Here is a 12,483-nt window from a genome sequence, read left to right on the forward strand (position 1 = left end):
AGTTTTTGCCTGCCTCTGAAAGTAGGAGCCAGCCTAGCCTCCCTGGGAAGGGAGTTCCAGAGCCTTGGAGCAGCCACCAAGAAGGCCCTGTCCCACGTACCCATCAGGTGTGTCTGGGATGTTGGTGGGACTGAAAGGCCTCCCCAGAAGATCTCAGAGCATGGGCAGACTCATATGGGAGAGTACGGTCTTTCAGATAACCTGGACCTGAGCCTTAGAGGGCTTTATAGGTGATAACCAGCACTTTGAATTGTGCCCAGAAACAGACCGGAAGCCAGTGGAGCTGTTTTAACAGGGGATGGACAAGATGGCACCAGGGCCGGCCCTCCCATGAGGCAGGGTGAATCTCCTGCCTCAGTTGGCATATCCAGAAGGGATCGCATGCACTCCTTACCACCAAGAGGGCCACGTGCCACCGCCTCACGATGTGACATCTTAGGACCATCTGAGAGTGAGGTATAGGACAAGTGGCCATTTCAGAGAGCTACGAGGACTGTTCTCCTGCCAGGACAGCAGCTGGCACAGCTCTCTGGAGAGCTGCTTCCCCACTGCCTCGCTCTTGGAGGTCCTCAGAAGGAGGCCTCAGGCTTCTTCCCTGATTAGGAGATCAGCTGGCACAGCTGTCCAGAGAGTCTGCATGGCCCAAATGCCTTGCTCTGAGGGGCTGTTCCTCGGAGCAAGGCATTCATGGAGAGGTGGTCCTAGAGGTCAACTGTGCTGCCATGACACAGGCAGGGTCCAGGGCCACCTCACAGCCAATGTGAGGAAGGATCCCACAGAGTGAGGCATTGAGTGGGGAAGCAGCTGTGTGGGGAGAGGAGGAGGAGGAGGGCGGTGGCATGTCCTTCTGCCTCAGGGGGTGGTACATCTTGGGCTGGCTCTGCATGGTGCCCACACACCCTTGCAGGGCCAAAAATGTAATGAAATAGAGTTCAGGATAGATATAGTTGTTGTGGTGGGGGAACATGATCCTTACAACTTCCTATAAACACTTCTAAACAAGGCTTGCAAAATGACCACCTGTGCACGGGTTCTTATAATGTGCACTCATGGACATCCTTGAACAAAGATAAGATGCCTCCAATAAGAGCCAGCGTGGTGTAGTAGTTAGAGTGTTGGACTGGGAGTCGGGAGATCCGGGTTCTAGTCCCCACTCGGCCATGGAAACCCTCTGGGTGACTCTGGGCCAGTCACAGACTCTCAGCCCAGCCTCCCTCACAGGTTTGTTGTTGTTAGGATAAAACAGAAAGGAGGAGGATTATGCACTCTGCCTCGGGTTCCTTGGAGGAAAAAAGGCAGGATATAAACGCAAAAATAAATAAAAATAAAGTAATAAATAAATAAATGACTGTTAATGGCCCAGATGGCATTTACTAGTTGGGTATAAATCTAAGTATTTACTTCATTGAGTTACCTGGCATTGAGATGAAATTTATAGAGACCTTGGGAAGGCAGCTAAGGCTGCCATCCTAGTCACGCTCCCCTTTGGAAAAGCCCAATTGACAATTAAACATAGCGGGGCTGATGTCTGAGCAAATATGCATAGGACGAATGCTAAAAACTGGCACAAACCGACTGTTACAGTAATGAATAATCCCATAGCTGGACAAGACACTCTCTTGCTTCTCTTTTGCACCAACCACTGGCCTCCATCTTTTTTTCATGATCATCAAGACGTGTAAGAACCTTCGCTATACGATTTCCCCAGCCACCCCTGCACTGTAAAGCATGAAAGGCCCCGATCCTAAATACACTTACTGCGGGAGCTGGTGTGATGCTCTGACCCTGTCGTCTTCTCCTGTTCCGGTGCGTCAGCTGCCTCTTGCTGCTGGCTCTGGAGAACTGCCAAGAACACGTTTAGGCATCAGAAGTTTTAAAGGGTGGTGCAATAATGAGACACCCCCCTCATTTAAGAGTCTGTAAAATCAGTGTTATCAGTTGTTGTTTTTAAAAAGCTTCAAAACTACGGTGGCATATTTTCAAGAGGAGGACAAAGGCCTGGTCATTTACATGTCCACAGGCTTACTTCCTAAAGGCACATTATATCTAAAAGGTGAGGAGAAGGAGAAGCAGAAAAAGGAGAAAAAGAAGGAGGAGGAGGAGGAGGAGGAGGAGGAGGAGGAGGAGGAGGAAAAGGAGAAGGAGGAGAAAAAGGAGAAGGAGAAAAAGGAGAAGGAGGAGGAAAAGGAGAAGGAGGAGGAAAAGGAGAAGGAGGAGAAGGAGAAGGAGGAGGAGAAGGAGGAGGAAAAGGAGAAGGAGAAAGAGGAGGAGGAAAAGGAGAAGGAAAAGAAGGAGGAGGAGGAAAAGGAGAAGAAACAGGAGGAGGAGGAGAAAAAGGAGAAGGAGAAGGAGGAGGAGGAAGAGGAGGAGGAGGAAAAGGAGAAGGAGAAGAAGGAGGAGGAAGAGGAAAAGGAGAAGGAGGAGGAGGAGAAGGAGGAGGAGAAGGAGGAGGAAAAGGAGAACGAGAAAGAGGAGGAGGAAAAGGAGAAGGAAAAGAAGGAGGAGGAGGAAAAGGAGAAGAAACAGGAGGAGGAGGAGAAAAAGGAGAAGGAGAAGGAGGAGGAGGAGGAAGAGGAGGAGGAGGAAAAGGAGAAGGAGAAGAAGGAGGAGGAGGAGGAAAAGGAGAAGAAGCAGGAGGAGGAGGAGGAGGAGAAGCAGGAAGAGGAGGAGGAGGAGGAGAAGGAGAAGGAGAAGGAGAAGGAGGAGGAGAAGGAGGAGGCAAAGGAGACGGAGAAAGAGGAGGAGGAAAAGGAGAAGGAAAAGAAGGAGGAGGAAAAGGAGAAGAAACAGGAGGAGGAGGAGGAGAAAAAGGAGAAGGAGGAGGAGGAAGAGGAGGAAAAGGAGAAGAAGCAGGAGGAAGAGGAGGAGGAGAAGCAGGAAGAGGAGGAGGAGGAGGAGGAGGAGGTGGAGGAAAAGGAGAAGGAGGAGAAGGAAAATGAGGAGAAGAAGCAGGAGGAGGAGGAGAAAAAGGAGAAGGAGAAGAAGGAGAAAAAGGAGGAGGAAAAGGAGAAGGAGGAGGAAAAGGAGGAGGAGGAGGAGGAGGAGGAGAAGGAGAAGGAGAAGGAGAAGAAGGAGGAGGAGGGAAAGGAGAAGGAGGAGAAGGAGGAGAAAGAGAAAGATGAGGAGAAGTGTTCTGAGGACAGGCTCACTGTTGCTTGAACCTGAGTTGGGAGGGGGTAATTTCTTGTGAACTGATAGCTTCTGTAAACAAGCAATAAAACCCACTCCTCTACAGGGATTTCTTCTTGTGGAGCCATTTTTCTTGTGTTAAATCTCAGCGGAATAAACCACGAAAGCAGTGTGAGAGGCACTGGAGGATAACAGCATCATGAAAAGGACCTGGAAACTTCCGTGGATAACCAATCTTGATCACACAACATACGCTCCATGTGAAGGAGCCCTGAGAGACACAGACATGTGCACGTGCGCAGCTTTGAGATGGTGGTGGTGGTGGAGAATCATATAAGAGTGAGGGTGTGAGTGGTGTGGGGACGACAGTGGCTGCAGTGGGCAGGTGAGGGCGGGGAACCCAGCTGTCAGGTGACAAGTGGTGACAGCAGCAGCTGTGACTGGAATGGAGGAGGATCAGTTAGCAGTGCCCAATCGGCAACTCCTTGAAACGTGCTGCCTCACGCAAGTGCTTCACTTTGTGTTATGGAAGGGCCGGCCCTGCCGTGCAGAATGAAGGAACTGTGGGCGGAAGCATTTACCTCCAGCGTGTTCCAGCGGCTCAGTGTGGGTCCCTGCATGCACAGGTGTTCCCTTCCCCATCAGCTGCACAGAAGGAGGAAAACGTCTGTTATTGATTGATTGATTGATTGATTACATTTATATACCGCCCCATAGCTGAAGCTCTCTGGGTGGTTTACAAAAGTTAAAAACAATGAACATTAAAAACAAATATACAAAATTTAAAACCATCAAAAGTATAAAAAACAACAATATCCTTTTAAAACAACTATTCTGGGGTCAGTTAAAAACAAACAAACTCAGCCCATGTTGTTAACTGCCTGGGAGAAGAGAAAGGTCTTAACCTGGCACCGAAAATATAACAATGTTGGCGCCAGACGAGCCTCTTTGGGGAGATCATGCCCACAGTCGTGGGGCCACCACCGAAAAGGCCCTCCCCCTTGTTGCCATCCTCCGAGCTTCCCTCGGAGTAGGCACTCGGAGGAGGACCTTAGACGTTGAGCGTAGTGTATGGGCAGGTTCATGTCGGGAGAGGCGTTCCGACAGGTTAGCAGACAAGACTGATGGAGGAGGCAAAAATTTCGGTTGCATGAACATGCCGTTAAAAAAAAAGAGATAGTTTGGCTGGACCATCATAATGATGATAGTAATTTTAAAAATATCAACGAAATCCACAGTTGGGCAATATCAATTAGGATACATCAAGAATGCCCAAAAAGAGTGTGCAAGGATTTGTGCCTCCCAGAATACCCCACGTATTCCACCTCCTGTGGGGGACTGGAGACTTCCCGGCTACCTGTCTCCTGACAGGGGGAAATGAATTTCCATCCTTCAAGTCAGTTTGAAGTTGAAACCAAATATGCGGGGGGGGGGATCTACACATCGCACACGTTTTTTAATACACATCTAAATGAAGCGTTCCTGAATTTTCTGTCTCTGGAGCTTTATATTTATGTATACTGCATTTTGTTTTGTTGGACTCATTCACACAATCCTCAAATTCCGTCACAAGTGGGCATTGGTTATAGGCGGGCTTTGGTCGACGCTTATGACGTTCTCCAGTGCCCCCTTTTTTTTAAAAAAAGTGTAATTCCTTATGCGCATGTGCGCACATGCGCAGGAATAACATTAACTTTAAAAAAATTAAAAATTTGAAAGAAAAAAGAAGATAGGAATAGGAAAAATAGAACCTACCTCACCTCTCTTTGAGAGCGAAAAGAGAAGATTTAAAAGGGCAGCTGCTGTTCGTGCCGGATTTGTCCTGCTGAGCAGTCATTGGTTCAGATATTTTTAAAGGACGTGTAACCATATATGGAAAGCCCACAAAATAAGATGGGGCAGTGAGGAAACAGCGCAGGAATGCTACACACTTTGGAAGAAGGAACGCCTTAAATCGACTTAAGACAGAGTAAATAACACTGCTCAAAAGGCGAGAAACGACGATTTAAAAATAAATTTCAGGCACACTCGAGGCACGCGAAAGCGCCTTCACAATGATGTGTAGATCCCCCCCAGATTTAGCAGCTGCGTATGGATTTGAGAAATAGCTGTCCTGAAGTCGAAATTCCATATAAGCTTCATCTTACAGACTTCAAACAGGCTTAACCAGCCTTCTGTAAGAATACTTAAGGTGGCCAGGTTGGAAGGCACTAGGCAAAAAACAATGTTTTCAAGGCAACATCATTCATTCAAAGTTCATCTAAGAAAAGGCAAGGGGTCGTATTGGAACAGAAGTGGCTCACGGAACGGGCTTCCACTTTCCTTGTAGACCCTACACCCCCTACCTGAACCCACCCAAATCTGCTCCCAAACTTTCATCCTCTTGGTGGGGAAGGTGGGGGCGGAAATTTAAAAAAGTGAAACAGTCCAGGGGGGTTTCTGCCCCGCCCCCGATTTTCTTTGTGGGAACTTTGAAAATCCAATAGATTCAACGGGAATGATCTACATTGGATTCCATTTGATTTTCAAGTGCCCCTTCTGACGTTTGGATGTGAGGGGATCCCACCCCCTGCCATGGAGTCCTGTTGCCTGGAAATGCCTTGGATTGGATCTAGACCTTCTTTACACTGAACTATAGGGCAGCTCTAAAGAAGCGATTTATTGCAAACTTGTGATTGGCCACTCACGAAAGTTCACGGGTCTTTTAAATGACGCTGTGGATGTCTCCCATGGCATCTGTTGGAAATTCCACCATGAATAGAACCACTTTTAAAGTGGTACTAGCTGGGGAAAAGTGAGATATTCCACCACTAGATGGCGCTGTCTCAATTGAAGTGAACAGGGCACGCTTAGGAGGGAAGTATTCAATTCCAACCACATAGTTGTCCCTCTCTGTCCATGTAATGTAGCCCATAACAATCACACCCAACCCCCCCCAAAACACAAAAAAACGAAGCACATACAACCTGCTAAGCAACGTGATTTCCCCTTAATGTAAAGATGTCCATAGTAGGGCTGTGGTCCGCTTCACTTCGGTTTGGAGAAGCGGTAGCGGAGCGGCCTGATTCACCTCTGACAAAGACGGAGACGGATTGGGGGGGCTGTGGATCGAGGCGAAGCCGTTCACCTCGATCTGGAGCACCAGACGCAGGTAAGTGGGGGGGGAGGGGGACTCATCTGGTGGCGCCACTGCAGTCCGTGTGGCGACGGCGATGGAGCCACGTAAGGGGGCAGGGGGAGGGGGCTTACCTGTGCCCATCACGGTCTGTCGTGGGCTTCAACTGAGGCCTCGGCTTCAACTGAGGCCCCAGCTTCAAGCTGGAAGAGGCTGTGGCCTCCTCTTCCAGCTTCAAGCCGTGGCCTCAATTTAAGCCCACGACGGACACAGGTAAGGAGGTGGGGGGAGTTTCGTTTACCTGGCTCCGCCGCCACAGTCCATGCAGTGATTGAGCCAGGTAAGGGGGCAGGGGAGAGGGAGGCTTACCTGCCTCCATCACGGTCCATCACAGGCTTCAACTGAGGCCCCAGCTTCAAGCTAGAAGAGGCTGTGGCCTGCTCTTCCAGCTTCAAGCCAGGGCCTCAATTGAAGCCCGTGATGGACACAGGTAAGGGAGTGCGGGGAGTTGGGCTTATTGACCCCCATTTTGTCCCCCCTTCCGCACTTACCTGCCTCCACCATCCACCATGGAGGCAAGTAAGTAGGGAAGGGGGGGCAAAATCCCGATCCGCCCCTCTGGGTCTCGCTCCGCGGAGAGGAGCAGGGGACGGGTGGATCAGCCTGAAGCAGTTCAGGCCCGATCCGGGAGTTCCAGATTGGGCCATGCAGTGGTTCGGGAGGTCTGTGCACAGCCCTAGTCCATAGGGTCTCCCCACAGCATCTTGCATGATTTTAGCCCCTAAAATTCAATCAGAAAGTAACTCTGCTCAGACTTACCACGTAGTGAAAAACCACCTCCTCCCCTTTCACGGCATTTGGGTTCAAGGCATAATGCACTCGCACTGGCTGGGTTTGATCACAGCTTAATGTCCCAGGAACAGACTCGATTTGGAGGTAGCTTCCACTTGGCGAGTAAAAGTGATATACTTTGTATTGTGCCTGGCTATGATGAGGACTGATCCAAGAATTATCACACCACTGTTCTGATTTATAAGATGCCTGTTGGAAAAGAAGAAAACCACAGATGCCCCCAAAAGGGGACAAAGGATTATTATTATTATTATTATTATTATTATTATTATTATTATTATTATTATTATTTGTATACTGCCCCATAGCCGAGGCTCTCTGGGTGGTTTACATAGGATAAAAACACATAAAAACAATATACAAACATTTGTGAACCACCCAGAGAGCTTTGGCTGTGGGGCGGTACATAAATGTAATAAATAAATAAATAAATTTTAAAACAGAAAACCATACAATTTTAAACCACAACAACATACAAAAACAAATCCAGGGCCATTACATATTGCTAAATGCCTGGGAGAAGAGGAAAGTCTTGACCTAGCGCCAAAAAGATAACAATGTCGGCCTCACCAGGGAGATTGTTCCACAATTGGGGGGCCACCACAGAAAAGGCCCTCTCTCTTGTTGCCGTCCTCCGAGCTTCCCTCAAAGTAGATACCCGGAGGAGGACTTTGGATGTTGAGTGCAGAGTACTGTTGGCTGATAAGTAACGTTCTCTTCTATCCTATTGTCCCATGCTACTGTCAGGGTGAACGTCTATCAGTCTGCATTCTCCTCCAGAACCACTTCACCAGTGTGAACAACAGCCATTCCCAGTTCCCCCAGACTCTCACCAGGATAATAATATCATTATTCGTGAACTTATCCGTGTTGATGGAAAACTGTGCTTGCCCGTGGTCATCAGTGATGGCAACATACTTGCTGGAGAACCCTGCCAGGACCTCAACTCTCGCATTGGTGATTGGCTTGTTGATACCATCCTTTAACATCAACTGGAAGCAGAAAAACCAAACACACACCACAGCAATGTATTATCAATGGGGGACATTAACATAGTCCTAACCCTAACGTAGTCTGAGGGACATCTTCAATTTTGGAGAAGCTCTGGAGGGCCGCAGTCCAAAGGCAAAAGGGCCAAGAACAAAATGGCAATATTTCCAGACTATTTCAGCTTACAGCTCTCCCTGCCAGTAACTAAGCATCAGGAAAGGCATTTCAGGCTCTGAAAATGAGGGGAGTGGGTGGGGGAAACCTTGGTAAAACAACAACAACAATAATAATTTTTCACCCACCTCTCTGTTTGGATCGAGGTGGGGAACAACAATAATTATAAAATACAAAAAACTGAATTAAAAACATAGTATACATAATTAAAACATCCTAAAGCATCCTAAAATTCCACATCACTACCTTCTTTTCCTGAAAACATCCTAAAATTCCACATCACTACCTTCTTTTCTTGAAAACATCCTAAAATTCCACATCACTACCTTCTTTTCCTGAAAACATCCTAAAATTCCACGTCAATACCGTCTTTTCCTGAAAACATCCTAAAATTCCACATCACTACCTTCTTTTCCTGAAAACATCCTAAAATTCCACGTCAATACCGTCTTTTCCTGAAAACATCCTAAAATTCCACATCACTACCTTCTTTTCCTGAAAACATCCTAAAATTCCACATCAATACCTTCTTTTCCTGAAAACATCCTAAAATTCCACATACTACGTTCTTTTCCTGAAAACATCCTAAACTTCCACATCAATACCTTCTTTTCCTGAAAACATCCTAAAATTCCACATCAATACCTTCTTTTCCTGAAAACATCCTGAAATTCCAAATCAATACCTTCTTTCCCTGAAAACAAATTCCGCATCAATACCTTCTTTTCCTGAAAACATCCAGAAATTCCACATCAATACCGTCTTTTCCTGAAAACGTCCTAAACTTCCATATCAATACCGTCTTTTCCTGAAAACATCCTAAACTTCCACGTCAATACCGTCTTTTCCTGAAAACATCCTAAAATTTCATGTCAATACCTTCTTTTCCTGAAAACATCCTAAACTTCCACGTCAATACCTTCTTTTCTTGAAAACATCCTAAACTTCCACGTCAATCCCTTCTTTTCCTGAAAACATCCTAAACTTCCACGTCAATACCTTCTTTTCTTGAAAACATCCTAAACTTCCACGTCAATCCCTTCTTTTCCTGAAAACATCCTAAACTTCCACGTCAATACCTTCTTTTCCTGTAAACATCCTAAACTTCCACATCAATACCTTCTTTTCCTGAAAACATCCTAAACTTCCACGTCAATACCTTCTTTTCCTGAAAACATCCTAAACTTCCACGTCAATACCTTCTTTTCTTGAAAACATCCTAAACTTCCACGTCAATCCCTTCTTTTCCTGTAAACATCCTAAACTTCCACGTCAATGCCTTCTTTTCCTGAAAACATCCTAAACTTCCACGTCAATGCCTTCTTTTCCTGAAAACATCCTCAAATTCCACTAGATAGGCAGAACCAGCATCATCCCCAAAGGATTGCAAACTGTTGGTCCTCTGGTATGATGGACAAGGCAGCAAAGACCTCTTGGAACGTTTCCCCTACTATGTGAAATACTTGGGGCCTTCAGAAAGCCTTTGTGTCCCTGATGCCTGTGCTCGCCCTACCTCCCTCTCCCCAATGCCCGTGCTGCCCGTCTCCCCATGCCCAGCCATGCCCATGCCAGCTGCCCCCCATGCCCGGCCTTGCCCATGCTGCTCACCCCCCCATGCCTGGCCATGCCCGTGCTGCCCACCCCCCCCATGCGTGGCCATGCCCTCTCGCCCAGCCTCCGCCATCCCCTATGCCATCCCTATGCCCCCCCTGTCTGGGCCCACTCACCCGGCCTCCCCCATGCCATCCCGGTGCCCGGCCTTCTCCCCCCCTCTCCTGCTGGGTCTGGCCTTCCCCCCTGCCACTATCTCCCCCCCCCGGGATCCCCCCCGGCCCAATGGGCACAGTGCTTATATGAGCGCTGTGCCCAGTCCATGGCTTTCCTGGGCTACTCGGGAGTAAGCGAGTAGCCACAAGAAGCCACGGACCCTGCTAGACCTTCCGCAGCCCCGGCCTCAGGCTGGGGCTGCGGAAGAGCCGCTCTGTAAGCAAGTTTGCTTATGGCTGCTTAAAGCAGGTCTCAGCGCGGCCTGACCCTGGATTCCCCTGTGCATCATCTGGATGCACAGCAGGGAAACCGGGCCTCACACCGTGCTAAGACCTCATCTAGTAAGGCCCTGAGATGAGGGAAAGGGAGAAGTTCTGGGTTCAGGGACCAGAGGAGACTGGAGAGTCTGACTTGTGAACAAGCCTCTGGCTGCCCAGGCCTCTTTCCCTCCCACTAAGATGCACCCCAGTTAGACAAGCGAAAAAGCCAGTCTAGCCAAAATGCAGCGCAGGCCGAGCGCAGAGGCCATGATGGCTTCTGCACTCTTCCCGCCTTTCATATTGTTGTTGTTTGTAAACTTTTCTACAACATTTATTTTTTATTTATTTATTGCATTTTTATACCACCCAATAGCCGAAGCTCTCTGGGCAGTTCACAAAAATGCCACATTTTTGGCATTAGGTATTGCTATGTCAATGAGGTAAGTGTGTTTTTCTTTTTGGTCTATAACTATAAGGTCTGAGAGACGCTGCATGAGAGGCGGGGGAGAGGGGGGTGTTCTATGGACAATAGCGGTGGTGGTGGAGATTATGATCTGAGGAAATGACATCCCAGAGCCCAGACTGGGCTTGACCCAGGGGGCTTGAAGGACTATTACCCTCGAGCACTCCTCTGCCAGGTGCATACAGAGCGTTAAAATACATGCTCAGCTGAAGCATTGTGCATGATGGGGATCGATCAGCCAGACTTACCTGCCCTGTGAGGGGGAGCCCTTGCTTATAGTAGCGCTCCATCCTTTGAAAGGTGATGGTGCTGAGAGTCGAAGTAACGTCAGTGAAAGCGATGTCTTCAAGTACAAACCCTGCCAAAAAGAAACAGAGGTCCATTCAATGTAAAGAGAGTAAGAACTTAAGAAGGTGCTGGTTCCTCTCTATTCGGCCCTGGTTAGGCCTCATCTTGAATATTGCACCCAGTTCTGGGCTCCACACTTCAAGAAGGACGCAGACAAGCTGGAGCAAGTTCAGAGGAGGGCAACCAGGATGATCAGGGGTCTGGAAACAAAGCCCTATGAAGAGAGACTGAAAGAACTGGGCATGTTTAGCCCGGAGAAGAGAAGATGGAAAGGAGACATGATAGCACTCTTCAAATATGTAAAAGGTTGTCACACAGAGGAGAGCCAGGATCTCTTCTCGATCCTCCCAGAGTGCAGGACACGGAATAACGGGCTCAAGTTACAGGAAGCCAGATTCCGGCTGGACATCATGAAAAATGTCCTGACTGTTAGAGCGTTATAACAATTGAATCAGTTACCTAGGGAGGTGGTGGGCTCTCCCACACTAAAGGCCTTCAAGAGGCAGCTGGCCAACCATCTGTCAATAATGCTTTAGCTTGGATTCCTGCATTGAGCAGGGTGTTGGACTCAATGGCCTTAGAGGCCCCTTCCAACTCTACTATTCTGTGATTCTAAGAGTCATGCTGGATCAGACCATGGCTTCATCAAGTCCAGCACTCTGTTCACAACAGGGCCAACCAGCAGTCGACTGGAAACCCACAAGCAGGACACGGGTGCAATAGCACCTCCCACCCATGTTCCCCAACAACTGGTGTATATTGGCTTTCTGTCTCTGATACCACAGGTAGGACATAACTATCAGGACTTACTAGCCATTCATAACCTTTTACCTCCAGGAATTTATCCAACCCCCTTTTTAAGCCATCCAAATTGGTGGCCATCACTACATCTTCCACTGTGTGAAGAAGTCCTTCCTTTTATCTGTCCTGAATCTCCAACCAATCAGCTTCATGAGAAGATCCCAGGTTCTAGTATTTTGAGAGCGGGAGAAAGATGTCTCCCGATCCAGCTTCTCCACGCTATGCATCGTTTTGTACAACTCTATCCTGTCTCCCCTTAGCCTCATTCCCCCCCTCCCCCCCCAAGCTAAACAATCACAGTTCTTGCAATCTTCCCTCACGGGGGTAGATGCTCCAGAATCTCATTCCTTCCAGACTTTCCAGTCCCAAATCCCCCAGCAGGCCAGCTGCGACATCCTTCAAGCCTGGGCTGCAATTCATAGGAATGCAGGAAGTGGCCCTCCTGGCAGGTAGGAGCATTTGTCTACCAGAAGGGGAGCAGAGTGCAAAGAAATACAGTTGTTATCTCCCAGGGTGACCCTATGAAAAGGAGGACTGGGCTCCTGTATCTTTAACAACTGCACAGAAAAGGGAATTTCAGCAGG

General features: G+C 48.2%; 1 protein-coding gene across 1 annotated transcript in view; it reads right to left on the reverse strand.

Annotated features, from left to right (window-relative positions):
- The window catches only part of LOC134396117 (alpha-2-macroglobulin-like), a 90,161-nt gene that overhangs the window by 52,416 nt on the left and 25,262 nt on the right, over positions 1–12,483 (reverse strand). The window contains exons 10-14 of the mRNA XM_063122479.1: positions 10,999–11,108; positions 7,930–8,088; positions 7,064–7,285; positions 3,711–3,774; positions 1,759–1,842 (exon numbers count right to left, since the gene is read on the reverse strand). Of these exons, the coding sequence (XP_062978549.1) occupies positions 1,759–1,842; positions 3,711–3,774; positions 7,064–7,285; positions 7,930–8,088; positions 10,999–11,108 (639 nt within the window). The remainder of the gene's footprint in view (positions 1–1,758; positions 1,843–3,710; positions 3,775–7,063; positions 7,286–7,929; positions 8,089–10,998; positions 11,109–12,483) is intronic.

This window comes from Elgaria multicarinata, chromosome 3 (genome assembly GCF_023053635.1).
Source record: "Elgaria multicarinata webbii isolate HBS135686 ecotype San Diego chromosome 3, rElgMul1.1.pri, whole genome shotgun sequence".
Classification (NCBI taxonomy): Eukaryota; Metazoa; Chordata; class Lepidosauria; order Squamata; family Anguidae; genus Elgaria; species Elgaria multicarinata.